This window comes from Orcinus orca, chromosome 14, assembly GCF_937001465.1.
Source record: "Orcinus orca chromosome 14, mOrcOrc1.1, whole genome shotgun sequence".
NCBI lineage: Eukaryota > Metazoa > Chordata > Mammalia > Artiodactyla > Delphinidae > Orcinus > Orcinus orca.
Window position 1 is genome coordinate 45,295,042 of NC_064572.1, and position 16,586 is coordinate 45,311,627.

Here is a 16,586-nt window from a genome sequence, read left to right on the forward strand (position 1 = left end):
TCCACCTGCATCTCTTCTTCTACTCGGAAGAAGAAAGACATACCCCTTAATTTTACTCTGTAGCATTGTCCTAGGAAATAAAAATCTCAGGCCATCAAAGGGACAATTGGAATTACTGGTTTTGGGAATTCTCCTTTTAATAAATAATCAAGTTACTGTATACCTGCCTGGTTAGTTTATCTTTTCTTGTCTTATACAAACTGTATTTCTGATGCTTCAGAAGTAGGGTATGTTGGCCTATGATTACATGTTATGAACTCAGATACACCATAGATATAGATTGATGAAAGTGACTTCACCTCTTCCATCCCCCAAAATGCCGTTCTGCAGTGAAGAGCTTTTAAGGGAGAAACCTTTGAGAGCAAAGCAAAGTAAGCTTCAAGTGACAAAAATGGCTTTAAAAGAAAATGTAACTTATTTAACAATAAGCTGAGTTTTTAGCTATTCTCAGTTCTTAGTTGCTAGGATGGGTCACTAGCCATAGAGTAATGCACATTTGGACAGCTGAAGCAGAACTTGTTAGTGAAGCCAGTTGTTTTCTGTGTGACTGGAATATTTTCTTGGACTATACAGTTTTTCAAGATATTCCAGGTAAAATATGAGGATAAAATTTTTTTTGATCTCTTTCCAATAAAATGTATGTCATTCAACAAAGCAGGTAATATTGAATCATATTATGAAATATTTATTCCAGTTACACTTAATCCTCATAAAATACTTTATATTTTCTACCACCTGTTAATAAAAAATGAAATTATATTCTTGCTGCCAGACTGATTTGTTTTTAGCAGTGTAGTAATTACAGTAGGTTTTTAGGAATTTCACCTTGGTATTTGCTCCACATCCTCTCTTGTGTGGTAGAATGGAATTCATAGCCTACATAAGTTTTTAGATCATAACAAAAGTACATGATTGAGTTCCCTTGGAAGCCTGGTGATTGGCCCAGGCCTGAATCTTACTTGACACCTAATTTAGACCCTAGTCCTTTTCTGAATCTTAAGTCTGACTTTGCTTTGCCCAAACCACACATATCTTCATTCGTACTTTTTATCCTGGCCAGCACTACTTCAGCATTGATGTTTCCAGCATCGAGGGAACTTTATCTGCTATAATTTAGATTAAATATACAGTATACTGTGTCAGGTGTTCAAGGATTGCTTAAATGTTTAAAAATGTTATTATTGTGAAACTGTGTTTTTCCTATATTTAAGTAGGTCCACATAAGGTATTTATAAACTCTCTCTCTGATGTATATGTCCAATAATCCTCTCCATTCTCCATTCTCTTCCTCCATGGATGGGTGTTAGTGGGTGGATATGTAAAAAAGAGAAAGAGAAGCTAGCATCTCTGTCTCTGATGTGGCATTTAAAAAATTCTACCATGTAGTTTTTACCTGCTGGTTGGTTTACCTGTTTATATCCCATAATAGACTATCAATTCCTTACTGGTAGGGATGATATTTTCTTCATCAACAGAACTCCCTTGTAGCTTATAGGATGGTGCTATCCATGTTTGAATGAAGACATTCTCAATCTTTCGTGAATGATAATTGTAATTTTTATGCAAATATTTTCATTTTAAGTGCAGGTCAAAAAAGTATAAGATGGTAGTTGGAAAAATCTGGTAAATATTTTCTTGTGTAAACTTCCTGCCAGTATAACTGTTAGCGCTTCCACAGCTGTGGAATTCTCAATGCTTCTGTTATAAAACTGGCACAGTCCCCAGGTCTCTGACAAGTTCAGTGGTTTGAAAGCTAAGTTGTTTTAACTAGAAGCATTGTCGTCTAGAGCAGTGATATGATACTGATAGCTTCAAGAATGCTCTTGAATGTGGCATATAAGGAAGAAGAGGGCTCTAGGTAGAAAACTATGCCAGTGTCTGAGGGCATGGTTTGCGGCTGAGCTGGGATCAGCAGGCCAGGCCAGGCCTGGCATTATTAATGAGATAATGTGGAAAGGTTCTCACAGGGTGTTCCCTTAGGCAACCTGTTAGTAGCTGAGGAAGTCCAGTCCTCCTGAAATGCCCAGATAAGCTTATAGTAAAGGTCAGAGCAAACTGGATATCTCATCCAGAGTATAGGGCAACATTTGAGGGAGCAAGTTTCAAGATTCTGGGAAGCAGGAGTTCATCAGGTCAAGGGTCTTCAGAGCAATGGCAGAGAATTCACCCATCCATGAATGGGTGTTGGCTGCAGGCAGGGTTATTGATACTTTCCTCCTGCAGCTTTAGGGATATGTCATTACAGCTGTCTTAAGAGTTTGAAGGTCTTGGTTGAAATGTCAGTAGTGGGGAAAGTAGACACGTCATCAAGTGCAGACTCTATATTCTGTCTCACTTGGGTCTCTCTTTTCTGCATTTCGTGTGGCACTGTGATCATAGAATCAAAAGTACTCTGGGACAGTCCCAACTTTGATGCAGAGTTTTTATGAAAATTGGAAGGACTTAACTTGACAACCATTGCCTTGCCCTATTTCAGAATTCTTAAGAAAGCTTGGCCCTCCATAATCAAGGCTTCCACCTCATACACCCAAAAGGAATCAGAATTCTTTATGAGACACTTGGAATATGTGTGAGTCCATCACTGTTGTATTAAATGCCAGGGAGGCTACTCTTTGGAGAAATACCTTTACCTGTACACATGTAGGTTTTAAGGTCTTCAAGGGTGGTTCTGTCAGTGGGAATTTTAAACTCAGGGCAGAGAGGTACTTGAAAAGAGGATATGAGTCAAGGAAGAGATGACAGTAGTTGAGAGACAATAAGAACAAACAAAATGATAACTCAAAAATTTTACGTTATAGTTTAAAATATATGAGAAACAGTAGACTGATGCCCAAGGTGATGATTATCTTAAAATTGAAGAATTAGTTTATCACATAGAATTAATGTATTACCTGACAACTCCTTGTGCTTCTTTGATTGTTTGTCATGGAGAAAATGTTGAAAACCCTTGCCTGTTTTATATATTTAAAATGTGTTCATCCAGGCCTTAGCCTACTATGGAGAACATGGAAAATACAGGAAAATGTGAACGACACTATGTTCCAAAATCTTCCCTTGTAAAGTGTTAGTTTCTTACAACAGTTACAGGCCCTTCTTCCAGAAGTTCTCTTTTTACAGTATACTGTCCATCCTCCGTATCCGTAGGTTCCACATCTGCTAATTCAAGCAGCTTCGGATCAAAAATATTCGAGAAAAAAATTCTGGAAGGTTCCCCAAAGCAGAACTTGAATTTGTTGCAACTATTTACATAGCACTTACATTGTATTGGGTATTATAAGTAATCTAGAGATGATTTAAGGTATATGGGAAGATGTGCGTAGACTATATGCTAACGCATTTTATATAAGGAACTTGAGCATCTGTGGATTTTGGTATCTGTGGGGGTCCTGGAACCACCCCCGCCCCCCATGGATACCGATGACTACATACATATTATCATTCTTGGAGTAGGGAGTACAAGAAGGCTCTAAAACACAGGGTAGAATTGAACATGTGTACGATACATAAGAAGGAGTTTTGATAACCTGGTTAAATGCTAAGGATTCATAATTCTGCTGCCAACTGACTGATACTCTAGGGAAAATTGGTGTCCCTGGTGTGCCTTGTTCATTGTGAGAAACAGTTTGCCCTCCTTTTAATTTGTTCCTAAAGTCCGATAGTCCCATAGACACCTCAGGGCAAACAATGAGGCTTACAGTAATCAAGATACATTTTTTTGGCCTTTAAAAGATATTTATCTATAACAGAAGTGATATTTAAATCAGGGGTGAAAGGATGGATGAGTTAATAAATAAGGTTGGAACAACTCACTTTCCATGCAGAAAATTAAGATCCCTACTTCACACAAAACACAAAAGCAAGTTTCAAATAGATTAAAGAAAGCTCCAAGTGTAAAAAACCAAATCTTTTAAACTGCTTGAAGAAAATATAGGCAATGTCTTTAGAATCTTGGGTCACAGAAGGTTTCTTTCTTTTTTTTTTTTATACAGCAGGTTCTTATTAGTCATCCATTTTATACACATCAGTGTATACATGTCAATCCCAATCTCCCAGTTCATCACACCACCCCCCCACCCCCCACTGCTTTCCCCCTTGGTGTCCATACGTTTGTTCTGTACATCTGTGTCTCTATTTCTGCCCTGCAAACCGGTTCATCTGTACCATTTTTCTAGGTTCCACATATATGCGTTAATATACGATATTTGTTTTTCTCTTTCTGACTTACTTCACTCTGTATGACAGTCTCTGGATTCATCCATGTATCTACAAATGACCCAATTTCATTCCTTTTTATGGCTGAGTAATATTCCATTGCATATATGTACCACATCTTCTTTACCCATTCGTCTGTCGATGGGCATTTAGGTTGCTTCCATGACCTGGCTATTGTAAATAGCGCAGCAGTGAACATTGCGGGGCATGTGTCTTTTTGAATTATGGTTTTCTCTGGGTATATGCCCAGTAGTGGGATTGCTGGGTCATATGGTAATTCTATTTTTAGTTTTTTAAGGAACCTCCATACTGTTCTCCATAGTGGCTGTATCAATTTACATTCCCACCAACAGTGCAAGAGGGTTCCCTTTTCTCCAGCATTTGTTGTTTGTAGATTTTCTGATGATGCCCATTCTAACTGGTGTGAGGTGATGCCTCATTGTAGTTTTGATTTGCATTTCTCTAATAATCAGTGATGTTGAGCAACTTTTCATGTGCTTCTTTGCCATCTGTATGTCCTCTTTGGAGGAATGTCTACTTAGGTCTTTGCCCATTTTTTGATTGGGTTGTTTGTTTTTTTTATATTGAGCTGCCTGAGCTGTTTATATATTTTGGAGATTAATCCTTTGTCCGTTGATTCGTTTGCAAATATTTTCTCCCATTCTGAGGGTTGTCTTTTCGTCTTGTTTGTAGTTTCCTTTGCTTTGCAAAAGCTTTGAAGTTTCATTAGGTCCCATTTGTTTATTTTTGTTTTTATTTCCATTACTCTAGGAGGTGGATCAAAAAAGATCTTGCTGTGATTTATGTCAAAGAGTGTTCTTCCTGTGTTTTCCTCTAAGAGTTCTATAGTGTCCGGTCTTACATTTAGGTCTCTAATCCATTTTGAGTTTATTTTCGTGTATGGTGTTAGGGAGTGTTCTAATTTCATTCTTTTACATGTAGCTGTCCAGTTTTCCCAGCACCGCTTATTGAAGAGCCTGTCTTTTCTCCATTGTGGGCACTTGGCACAGGCTCTGAAATTCTATGTTGACTTTAAAAACACACATGCTAACATAAAAGCATTTAATACTGTAACTAGATAGTCCAAATGCCATCAGTTAGGATGCTTTCAGCTGCAAGTAACAGAACAACCAACCCAACCTGGATTAAACAATGGTAAGCTTTACCAGCTCATATAAAAGGAGGTCTGTGTAAAAGGGCAGGATGGGCTTCAGAGGTGGTTGATCCAGCATATCAGAGGCCTGTTCAAAGACCTGGGTTCTTTCTGTCTGTCTCCTCTACCATTCATGGGGTTTACTTCATCTCAAGGCAGATTTCCACTGAGGTTGTAGATAGTTGTCAGCATTCCTGTCTGTGCATGACCTTGTGCATGGGAGGAAGAGAAGAAGAGAAGCTTGTTGCTCTCTCTACGGGTGAGAAGGTAATTTCCCAGATGCCTCCAGCAGATCTCACCTCATGAGCCAGAAGTGGGCTCTTGCCAGTCGACCTACTCCAGGAAAAAAGGGTGAGGTGAGCATCCTGAGATGCATGGTAACTCTGGGGAGAGAGGAATAATGAAGAGAATTGGGGCTCTGTTGAGGAGGAAGAAGGGGAAGCAACCAGCAATATTCCCCCTAGTCATTTTGTTTTAATGCTACTCTTTTGATGTCTGTTATGCCATAAGGTTTTTGAGTTAGAACTATTTTTTATGTGGCCATATGAGATGTCTTTCTTTTTTTCTGAGTAGTGTGATTTCTCTTTTAAGATGGCAGAGTGAAGCCAAATTTCAAAATATCCATCCTTTTAGACTTGAAGATATGAACAGCAAATGGATAAAAGTTAGCAGAAATATACCAACAGCAAATTCAAAGGACACAGCTGATGGTCAGTAAGAGAAATGAAAGTTTCCAAGAATTCAGAGGGTTTGGCTCAGAGTCGTTCTTCACCTGTCACTATGCAGAGGCTCTGTGAGAGAAAAGGATAGTGAGCAAATACTGCAAAATCCTTAATGGGTGTGGCAGAAGAGTGGGTGAATACAGGCAGTGCTGTGCTGTAGGAGCACTGGGAATTCTAGGTGACTGGAAACCCTTCCCTGAATGTTTCTCTCATGTGACAAAGAAAAGCATACTAGAGATCGTTATTTTGGTACATCCCAGCTGGGAAAGAAGTAGAGAAGAAAGGCAGAATGACAGTAAACCCTGGAGCTGATTATCTTCATCAGTAAACTGGGAGTTAGCAGAACACCTGACAGAAGGCAACCTTGATAAAGGGAGTCTCTGGTGAACAGTAAGTGGAAGAAGCAGCACATAGTGAACCCGGGGTGACAGGGCTACCTTATCTCTTTCATGGGCTAGGTAGGGGTGTGCATTGGATAGTCAGGATTTGAAGGAAACGGAATGATTACAAAGGAACAACCTGGGCTGACTCTTTCTGATGGAAATGAAATATCACAAGGTTTGAGGGAATTACAGAATGTTAGGGAGGAGCAGAATATATCCCTGGGAGAAGAGGCTGCTTGTAACCCTAGCCCCTGTTGAGCTGGATCCCTTTTCCTTTTATCACACTCCTGAACCTCCCTTCCCCCAACACACCTGCACAAAGCTGCTAGAATGCAGCACCAGCTGAGGATGTGGCTGGGAGGGGAAAGTTTCCCCTAGACTACACTGTAACACTGACAGAAGTGCTCCGCAGAATATCCTGAGCCACTGAGAAGACACGGCCAGGCCTGTGCACTCACAGCAAGGTGGAGAGGAAGGCACAGTGCCTGCAGAAAAAAGATGCAGTCTGTTCTGGAAGAAATAATAATTTCCCTTCAAAACAGAAGAGTCCTGCACGAGCTATTAAGAAACTGAGTTTCATAGAACATTGGCTCAGAAATGATGATAATAATAAAATAATAAAATAACAGAATGAGGCGGAAAGGGGAAAATATGGGGCCAAGGAGACTCATAGAGAACCAATTTGCAGAATAAACAAATCAGAAGCAGGTAGGAACGGAATAGTCATGGCTGAAAAATTACTGACAGAGCACAGTCTTGAGATATTCAGTGAGTGCAGAAGAAAAAGAAACAAAGATTGAAACAAGTGAAAATGATAGGTGTGGTATTGGACTTCCTGGAGGCGGAGCTGAGCAAGAAGTATGGGCCTTCAGTTTTTTGTTCAAGTTCCTCTTGGAATTAGGTTTTTGGTTGCAGAGAATTGACCACTTTAGACAGCACTCATTTGGAAATGTGTAAGCATTGACAAATGGTGAAAATGAATGTTCATGTTCTTCCTAGAAGAATACCAATGAGATGAAAGATTTATTTATAGCCTGAGATACCAGGAAAATTCCCCTTTGAAGCAATTTGTTTCCTGGCAGTGATACTAAAAGCTCCCTTCCCCCACCACATGATGATTTTCTGTGCTTTGCAGGACCTGGTCTTTTGTTAAATGTAAATACTGACCTGCTGATCTCAGGGCAAGCTGCTTTTCCTATAACCAGAACCCACTTTGTAGGACAGGTTCTACGGAGAAAAAAAATTTTTTTCTTCTGTCAGACATTTATGGTTAATCATTGACATTTTCTACATTAAAAAAAAGTCTCTCAAGTAAGTCTGGGTGATAGGTTAGCATGAAAGAAGAGCAAACAAATCCACTAATGTTTACTTTAGTTGACTAGAAAACTGAACTTTCATTCCTTGCATGTCACCAAGTATGGTTTAGAATCTTTACGTTGTAAATTGCTGTGGGGAGTAGATCATAGAGCAGAAATTGGGTTGCTGGAATGGACTTGTCATGAATTATTCATTCACTACCTAGTTCCTAGGAAATCAGCTGGAGGAAGTAGTTAGTCCAGTTTGATCACAGGAGTGGTATGCTAAGGGCTCTAGCAAGCCCTTACAAGTCCAGCAGCAGCCACGATGTGCTTCTGCTGGCTGCTGTAGGGCAGCAGCTGCCGTGCATTGCAGGCGGAACCAAGGAACATGCTGCTGGGGGAGAGCTGCACTGAGGACTCCCTGATGCTTCTTGCCAGAAAATGAAGCTTCAGGTAGGAGAAGTGCCCTGTTAGCGTGGCCGGATTTCTCATGGATCTTAGGGATGCCATTAGGCCTTATGGAACAAATCTGCATAGAACTGGAGTTGCTCAAGGGTGCCTCACTAGTGAGGTTGCCAGCCAAAGAAGCTTAGCAGTTTATTTCCATTTTCAAGGGTGTACTTTGTTTCTAACAAAACCGTTCCTTGAAATTGTGAAAAGTATTCTTGTGCCAAATAAACATTTAAGTCTATAAATTATAGCATATGTTTTAATGATATCTCCTACCCTTGGTGTAAAAAATATCTTTTTTATTGACATAATATTGGTCATATAATTTAAAATCATGGAATTATGAGAGAGACAACTTAGTTTATAATTTGCATGAGCACAGCTGCAGGCTCCATTGTATTTTCTAGAGGAAAGGCACCTTGGTTCTTTCTGCTGGAGCATTCATTTTGGGAAGATCTTTTAGCTTCTCATCAGATGGGAAATGCATAAAAGATGGAACAGTAACAAAGGGTCTTTGTTCTGTTTGTTGGTATTATTTACTGTGTGTACACGTGCACGCGCACTCTCTCTTTCTCTATCTTTCTCAGTAAGCCAGACATGTAATTTCATTTGGCAGGGACATTCTAATGTTGCCATTTGCATGTCTGTCTTATTTTGTATGGATGCTCTCTCTGTTAACTTTGCTGAGGCTATGAGTTGCTCTTGAGCTGGAGGGACAAAAGTAGTAAAGATGAAAAGAGTCAGCCTCAAGGAATCTGGGCCAAATCGGATATACATATTTCATCATGAAATACCATTTATAGTTTTGAAACTCTTAAGTAAACAAACATCCCTTGAACACATACACTCTGAGCTCTGAGACAACCAGTGAAGATCAGCAGTCTCCTTCTGCATCATTTTCTTAAGCTCCACAAGAGAAAGGGATCTTTGTTTTGTTCACTCATCATTCCCAAGGGCCTAGAACAGTACTGGGCACATAGTAGGTGGTTAATAAATATGTTCCCTGAATGAGAATGTTCTGTACTAAAGAAAACAGTCTTCCTGCAAAGGTTATAGTATTTACAGTGTTGCAGTTTCTATGAAAACTTTTACAACAAATGTATTCTGAATTGTATTGGTAAACATTTTTCAGGTAACTTCAAGGAATTATGTATTTCTTGGATATATAAAGAGTTTTAAAGCAGCAGAAATTAAAATCCATTCATTTTACTGTTAAGGTTTTTTAACCTTAACAGGTTAAAACATTCATTTTAAATTAAGTTCATTTAAATTCATTTTAAATCTTTTAACCTTAACAGGTTAAAACATTCATTTTAAATGAATGTTAAACCTTAACATTCATTTTAAATTAAGGTTTTTAAAAAAATCAACAGTGAATACAAAGACCTTTCATTTTTTGGTGTAACTTTATTTCATGTTCAAAAAATGAAAATTACTTAATGGAAAATGTATTTGGAAAAGACTGTATTCATCAATACCTTACTAGGAATATTATCATTCTAATCATGCTATGTTACATGTAACATTTTAAAAAGCATTTATCATTCTATGTCAGAAGGCTTTTAAAACTGTAAACCCATTTATTCATAACTTCTAGGGTAAGTTTAAGACTGCAGTATGTTTGGAGCTGAGTGGAACTAAGCAGGGCAACATATTCCCCATAGATAATATCACATTTGAGAGCTCAGTGGAACCAAAAGGGGTCATCTCTGTTGACTTCTCTCTCCTCCCCGCTCCCACAAAAGCCCACTTTATAAAGGACAAAACTGAAATCCAGAGAACATAGACGAATGGCCCAAGAACAAATGGTTAGCTGTTATGGTTTTACACTTGACCATCTCAAATTTTTTAGTTGCTTGTTACTTTATTATTGCCACATTAAAGCTTAAAAAAATGAAGCAGATAATCACACTATTATAAATTTGGACTGTATTATTTTACTGAAGACAACTATTAGTGCATCTTGCATTACTTTAAATAAATTGTATTAGTTTATTTGTTGAAATACAGTTTTATAAATTGTAGACTTTTCACCGTTTTGTGATGTATTTTTTTTCCTGAGTTAAAATTGTAATGGCTAAATGTGCCCTAAATTTTATTTCAAATTTGGACTTTTTTATCAAATGATATTTTGTTCTATTTTTGTTACTCCTTAAAACTATCTGGGTTTTGCTTTTATTTTTCAGATAGATGTAGATTGTTGCATAATTTTTCTGAGTTCTTTTTACCGACTATATTAGTCTGCTTGGGTTGCCTTAATAAAACCTTACATGTGTGGAGACAGAGAGGTATCTCTCTCCCATCTCAAAGGGATAAGCAAACTGTGGTAAATCCATACAATAGAATGTTACTTAGCTGTGAAAAGGAATGAATTATTGATACATACTGCAGCATCAGCAAACCTTGAAAACATGTTAAGTGAAAGAAACCAGACACAAATGGCCATATTTTGTCTGACTCCGTTTGTATGAAAGACAGAGATAGAAAACAGATGAGTGGTTGCTAGGGGCTTGGAAGAGGGGAATGGGGTTTTGTTTTAGGCTAGTGAAAATGTTCTGGAACTAGAGAGGGATGATGGTTGCTGAACATTTTAAGTATACTAATGTCACTGATTGTGCACTTTAAAATGGTTGAAATGGTAAGTTTTCTGTGTGTTTTACCACAAGAAAAAACAAAAAAGATGAGCTTACAACCAGAAAAGTATTTTTTCAGGAAAAGGTAAAATCATGATTCTCATGAACATATATTAAGGAATTTATTATACTCATGTGATATGAAAGAACTAACAGATGTTTAAGCAGTTCAAAGGAAAAGTCAGAAGAGCACCAATTTATATAAAGGAAATATTGAGAACTGCAAATGGAGACAAAACTGATTTTTCCATGGGAGGGGGGTGGAAGTCAAAAGTCACTCTCAAATAGGACATCACTTACTTATTAAGTACCTACATTGTACAAAGAATTGCACATAGCTCATAGTTTTCCATTGAAACTCAACATTTTCCCCCTATAGTCTCCCCTCTTTTGCTAAAAATCTCATAGAAAAATTATTCTTGATCAAAATTAAGATCCTATTGGATTTGGCCTGATTATTTATATAGGGACAGCAAGAGTGTTAATTTCCCTTATGGGCCTTCTTAAGTTGCTTTGCTGGAAGTTTTTCTAAGGAATATCAGAGTGGATTTTTTAAAGCTTCATTATTTGTGGTCCTAACATTAGGAAGCCAAACCAAGAACTTGCTATCAAATTTCACTTATAGCACCTATAAATTTTCCTAATTTCTTGAGGTCCCCCCAATACTCTGTTTCCTAGGCCTGCCAGGAAGTGGCTTTCCTTACTTGTCTGTAAGGCTGGGAACCTTGTAAGCCAGTTTTTCCAAGAAGGGCTCTGAAAAATACAACCTGAGTTCCTTAAATGTGCCTGGTCGTATCTGATTGAATGAGCACCATCCTTAAATGTGAGCTTAGCTGCAAAATCAGAGTTTCCAATTATGTCCTAGTAAGAAAGAGGACAGATTCTTATTGAACCTATGCAGGTAACTTTATTGCTATGAAGATAAGAATATGCAATAAGAGTTATGAATTCTGGAGGGCTCAGGCAGGGAGAATAAGATATCATTGACGGGTTTCATTTCAGTTTATAAAAGCAGAGTCTACTAAATTATTGTGAGTTAAAGGAAAGAGAAAGAGTTTCCTTATATATTTAGGAAATAGTATCAAGAATGTTTAAAAAAAAAACTAACAATATTCCCTCATCAATTCATTTAACCTTGTTCGATTAGTTCTTATTGCACTGAATCCTGGTAAGCGTTCTGGAAATCATGACTTAGTTCACTGGTATGGTCTCAGAGTTGTTTAAATGATGCCATCAGAAGCCTGTACGCAAAAGTACCTGGTATAGTCCTTTTCCATGGGCCTCTGACACAGCCCTCTAGCCTGTAGCTGATTGCAAGAGCTTTCAAGGAAACATCAGACTAAAATAAACAAACAGAAAATATCTGTAGATGGCAGAAGACTTAAAATGGCTGTGCTTACTCTATTAGTGATAATTTTAAAAATGAAATGTCTTATGAGAGTGTTTATTTCAAGAAACATGTAACTGGCAGGGAAATTTGGCTATTTCTTCAGCATGCAAAACAAGATAATTAAGTCTGTCCCCCCCAAATTTTAGACAAAATAATTATAAACGTAATAAACTCTATATTTAAGGAATGCAATGAACAGTACATCTGATTTATAAAAAATGAATGAGCATAAACTTTACAGAGAAAAAAATCTTCAGATATAATAATCCTTAGACATTAATGTACCATGAATACAACACAAATATATCAGGACTGTCAAGTAAAGAGATTCAGTAAGTCTGAAATAGGTCCTAAACTTTCTGTATATTAATGAAACTCCATAGTAGGTGATGGGAATCCCCAACTGAAAACCATTGGCCAAAAGATGCTAGATTCAAATATTTAAAGTAGTGACCACGTTAACATTTAAAAAAAATAACAGAAATCATGTCTGATAACAGCTACAGAGTACAGAGCAGCACCAGGACTCTGATAAATAGAAATGTATCATGACAGTGCAGTACTGACAGATCTCTTCTCATTTCCTAACTCTTCCCATGCAGTTCATCAATAGTAACAAATCAAGAAAACCTAGTTAGTCTCACTACCTTTCCTTTTATAGGATGAAAAGATAAACCTTTGTGATTTTTCAGGGCTCCCCTGGGAAATCTCAAAGACAGGTTTAGGAGCAAAAGATATCATGAAATTTTGATTTCATTTTATTTTACATTTAGGATTTGATTTTGTGAAGACAAGAAACCAAAAGTTTTCAGGAAATTTGAACATTTAAAAGAGAAATTGGATCATGGGTACTTGAGAAACAATGACTACTCATTTTAATATTTACTCTAGCTTTTTTTTATATATAAATTTATTTTTGGCTGCGTTGGGTCTTCGTTGCTGCACATGGGCTTTCTTTTTTTTGGTTGCGGCGAGCAAGGGCTACTTTTCCTTGTGGTGCGCAGGCCTTTCATTAAGGTGGTTTCTCTTGTTGCTGAGCACAGACTCTAGGCATGCAGGCTTCAGTAGTTGTGGCTCGCGGGCTCAGTAGGTGTGGCTCGAGGGCTCTAGAGCACAGGCTCAGTAGTTGTGGCGCATGGGCTTAGTTGCTCCGCGGCATGTGGGATCTTCCTGGACCAGGGCTCGAACCCATGTCCCCTGCATTGGCAGGCATTGGATTCTTAACCACTGAGCCACCAGGGAAGCCCAGTGACTACTCATTTTAAAGTGACAATAAACATTTGAAAAATAAGCATAGAAGGTAACATTATTGTAAAGAATTTAACTCTTTCATAAGTGAGGAACCTTTGTTTTCTCCTTAAATCAAGGACATAATAAAGTTAACATAAAAAGCACAGAAAATTAATCTGATAAAACACAGAGTCTGTTACCTAGGGATATTGTAGAGAAGGTAAAGAATAACTCTACTGAGAATAAAGAGGTTAAAGAATAACCTCTTACTGAGAGAAGACCAATTATCAAGAAAATTTATAATTTTAACAGTTAAAATAAAATTCTAGTTTTGCATCAGCATAATATTTGATACTAAAGGAATTAATTACAAGCTCTTTTATGAAATCTCATTAATTAACCCATCAAGGATGAGCCAGCTTGGGCTAGGGCAAATAAAATTCCCTTTCCTCAAACCTACAACTTTCTTGTTTTGTTCTTCACAAGTTCTTTCTCATTCTGGAATAACCAGCCCTTTTATTTTAGGACAAAACTATTTTTTCCCCTTAATAAACCAAAAACCCATCTCATTACTGAACACATAAAGTTGTACCTCTTGTTCACCATTGCTTCTAGTGGTCTCATTCACATGTGTTAGTTTTGACTTTTAACCAAAACAACTTCTGTTACACAGAGGAAACTAGAGGGTGGATAATTGTGAGCTGTCACACACTATCATTTTAGCAGACTAGCAGGGCTAACATCCAGCGTTAATACAACTTTTTATAGCTACACATATTCTTATACAAGTCTTGTAGAGACAAAAATTGAGCACGTTTAACAGATTAACAGATTCAAAGATGCAGTCTCTTTGTAGCACATAGAAATATGAAGCAAAAGTATGTAAATTTAAAATTATGCTTACTAATAAATGTTTCAGTATTCTCACTTACAAATATTCTAGGCATCCAAATATAAGTTCATCAGAATAATGATTGAATTTGGTTAAACACAGATTTACATTTTTCATAATCTTAAACATTAGGTAGAGGTAATGGTAGTTTTTTCAATCAGAAAACTTACAAGTTTGGGGGCTTCCCTGGTGGCGCAGCGGTTAAGAGTCCGCCTGCCGATGCAGGGGACACAGGTTCGTGCCCCGGTCCGGGAGGATCCCGCATGCCGCGGAGCGGCTGGGCCCGTGAGCCGTGACCGCTGAGCCTGCGCGTCCGGAGCCTGTGCTCCGCAACGGGAGAGGCCACAACAGTGAGAGGGCCGCGTACCGCAAAAAAAAAAAAAGAAAAGAAAACTTATAAGTTTGGGGAAAATACCCAGATAGAATAAAAATCTATGCTTATACTTAACACTGATAAATCAGAAAAGACATAGCTATGTTTATTAAACTATAAATATGAAGCCAGTCTCATTTGCCAAAAGTTTGCCTAAATTATGTTAATCTGATTTCTTAAGACATTTCTGAATTGGTTTCTGTAGGGATGTTTTTATAATCTAGCACACTGAAAGTATTAGAATTTCACCTTCCCTACTTTCTAGGAATTTTAGGAATACTCTATTTATACAAGTACTTACCTATATAAGTCAGCTTCTGGTTCTAGATTCCCTTAATATCAGAGATTTTATAATCTAATAAGATTTATAATCTAATTTAATACCATTCCTAGGTTGAAAATTATTACATCTTCACACAATGAAAGTTAATGACCTTTCTGAATGACAGACACATAGACATGCAGACACAAAGCTTATAGCTTCAATTCCAAAATTTCAGCCATGGGTCAAGAGTAAACATAAAATTACAAAATTCATTGGTCTGTATCAAAGAGCTGTTTTCTTTCCTGTGGCTATGAGTTCTTAGTTGACTTGAGCTCTGAACAGACAAATAGACAAACAGAAAAAACTAACAAATCAGATTATCTATAGTCTTACCCATTAACCCATTTATAGAAATACAGAGGTTATAAAGATGATGAGACCATAAAACCAAATTCCCAATGGAAAATAATTTATCAGAGGTAAACAAATCAAGGCAAATACAGTAGAGAGCCAAAGTTCTCTCCATTCCAAGCAGATCCCAGTTTTCCCTCCCAGGATATTTGAATAGGATAGGATCATGTGGTTTGAATAGGATAGCTCTAAGAGATGGCTCTGACTGTCCTAAAGGAATTAATGTTATCCTGGCCTTCAGCCATTCACTGTGGCAAGGAGTAGGGGCAGAATGTTGCTAGGAAACAGAAATTCCCTCCTAGCTCAGACAGTGGCTAGACCAAAAGACTGGCATTAGTTACCAGCCTATGCCATTGATGAGAAACAAATAAATGGATAGCAACTTAACTGTAACAGAATTTGGCACCAGGACCTGGAGAGTTGCAAGTAACAGACCCTAATGTGGAAATTGACCAAATGGATTTAAGTGGTGATAGATAGGCAATCTCTTGTCAACTGTGATTGTTTTAGGCCAGTCAGCACCCACTCCTAGAGCTGGGAGTGGGAACCAATCCTACTGAAGGGCAAGGCTGGGAAAATCAGGGCAAAGGTGTCTAGTTGAAAGCAAATATTAGGACTTTCTAATATTCCCCTTTTGCAGAAAAGTAAAATATTAAACTTTAGATTTTCTTGTACTTTTATTTCCCAAATTGAGCAATTTGATTATGATATCATGGGCATGGATTTCTTTTAGTTTATCCTTTTTTGAGTTCATTCACCTTCTTTAATCTGTAGGTGTATGTCTTTCTCCAAACTTGGGAAAGTTGTAGCAAGTATTTCTCCAAATATTTTTCAGCACTGTAATTCTTCTTTACTTTTTGGATTCTACTGATAGGACTGTTAGACTGTTTTGCTTCACAGATCCCTGAGATCTGTTCATATTTTTTAAAAAATCTTTTTTCCTCTCTGTTGATTAAATTGAATACTTTTTCTATCAAGTTCTTGATTCTTTTATTCTGTCATCTCTCTGCTATTGAGTCCATTTTACTTCAAGAGTGTTGTGATTGCTCGTTTGAGTATATTTATAATGGCTGCTTAAAGTCTCCATCAGATCTCAGCACCTCTATCATCTTGTTATTAGTGTCATCTTGTTACTGGTGTCCCATCCTTTATTTTTAACCTGTTTGTATTTACG

The 16,586-nt window shown here is 37.6% G+C and overlaps 1 protein-coding gene across 15 annotated transcripts in view; it reads left to right on the forward strand.

Annotated features, from left to right (window-relative positions):
* Positions 1-16,586, forward strand: part of MARCHF8 (membrane associated ring-CH-type finger 8) — a 111,612-nt gene that overhangs the window by 65,446 nt on the left and 29,580 nt on the right. Inside the window, exon 1 of one of the 15 annotated variants that reach the window (XM_033412150.2) lies at positions 8,069-8,221. The exons of the other annotated variants lie outside the window; for them this stretch is intronic. Within the exon in view, the coding sequence (XP_033268041.2) occupies positions 8,210-8,221 (12 nt within the window). The 5' untranslated portion in view covers positions 8,069-8,209. Of the gene's footprint in view, positions 1-8,068; positions 8,222-16,586 lie in introns of those variants that run through there. 15 annotated transcript variants of the gene reach the window in all.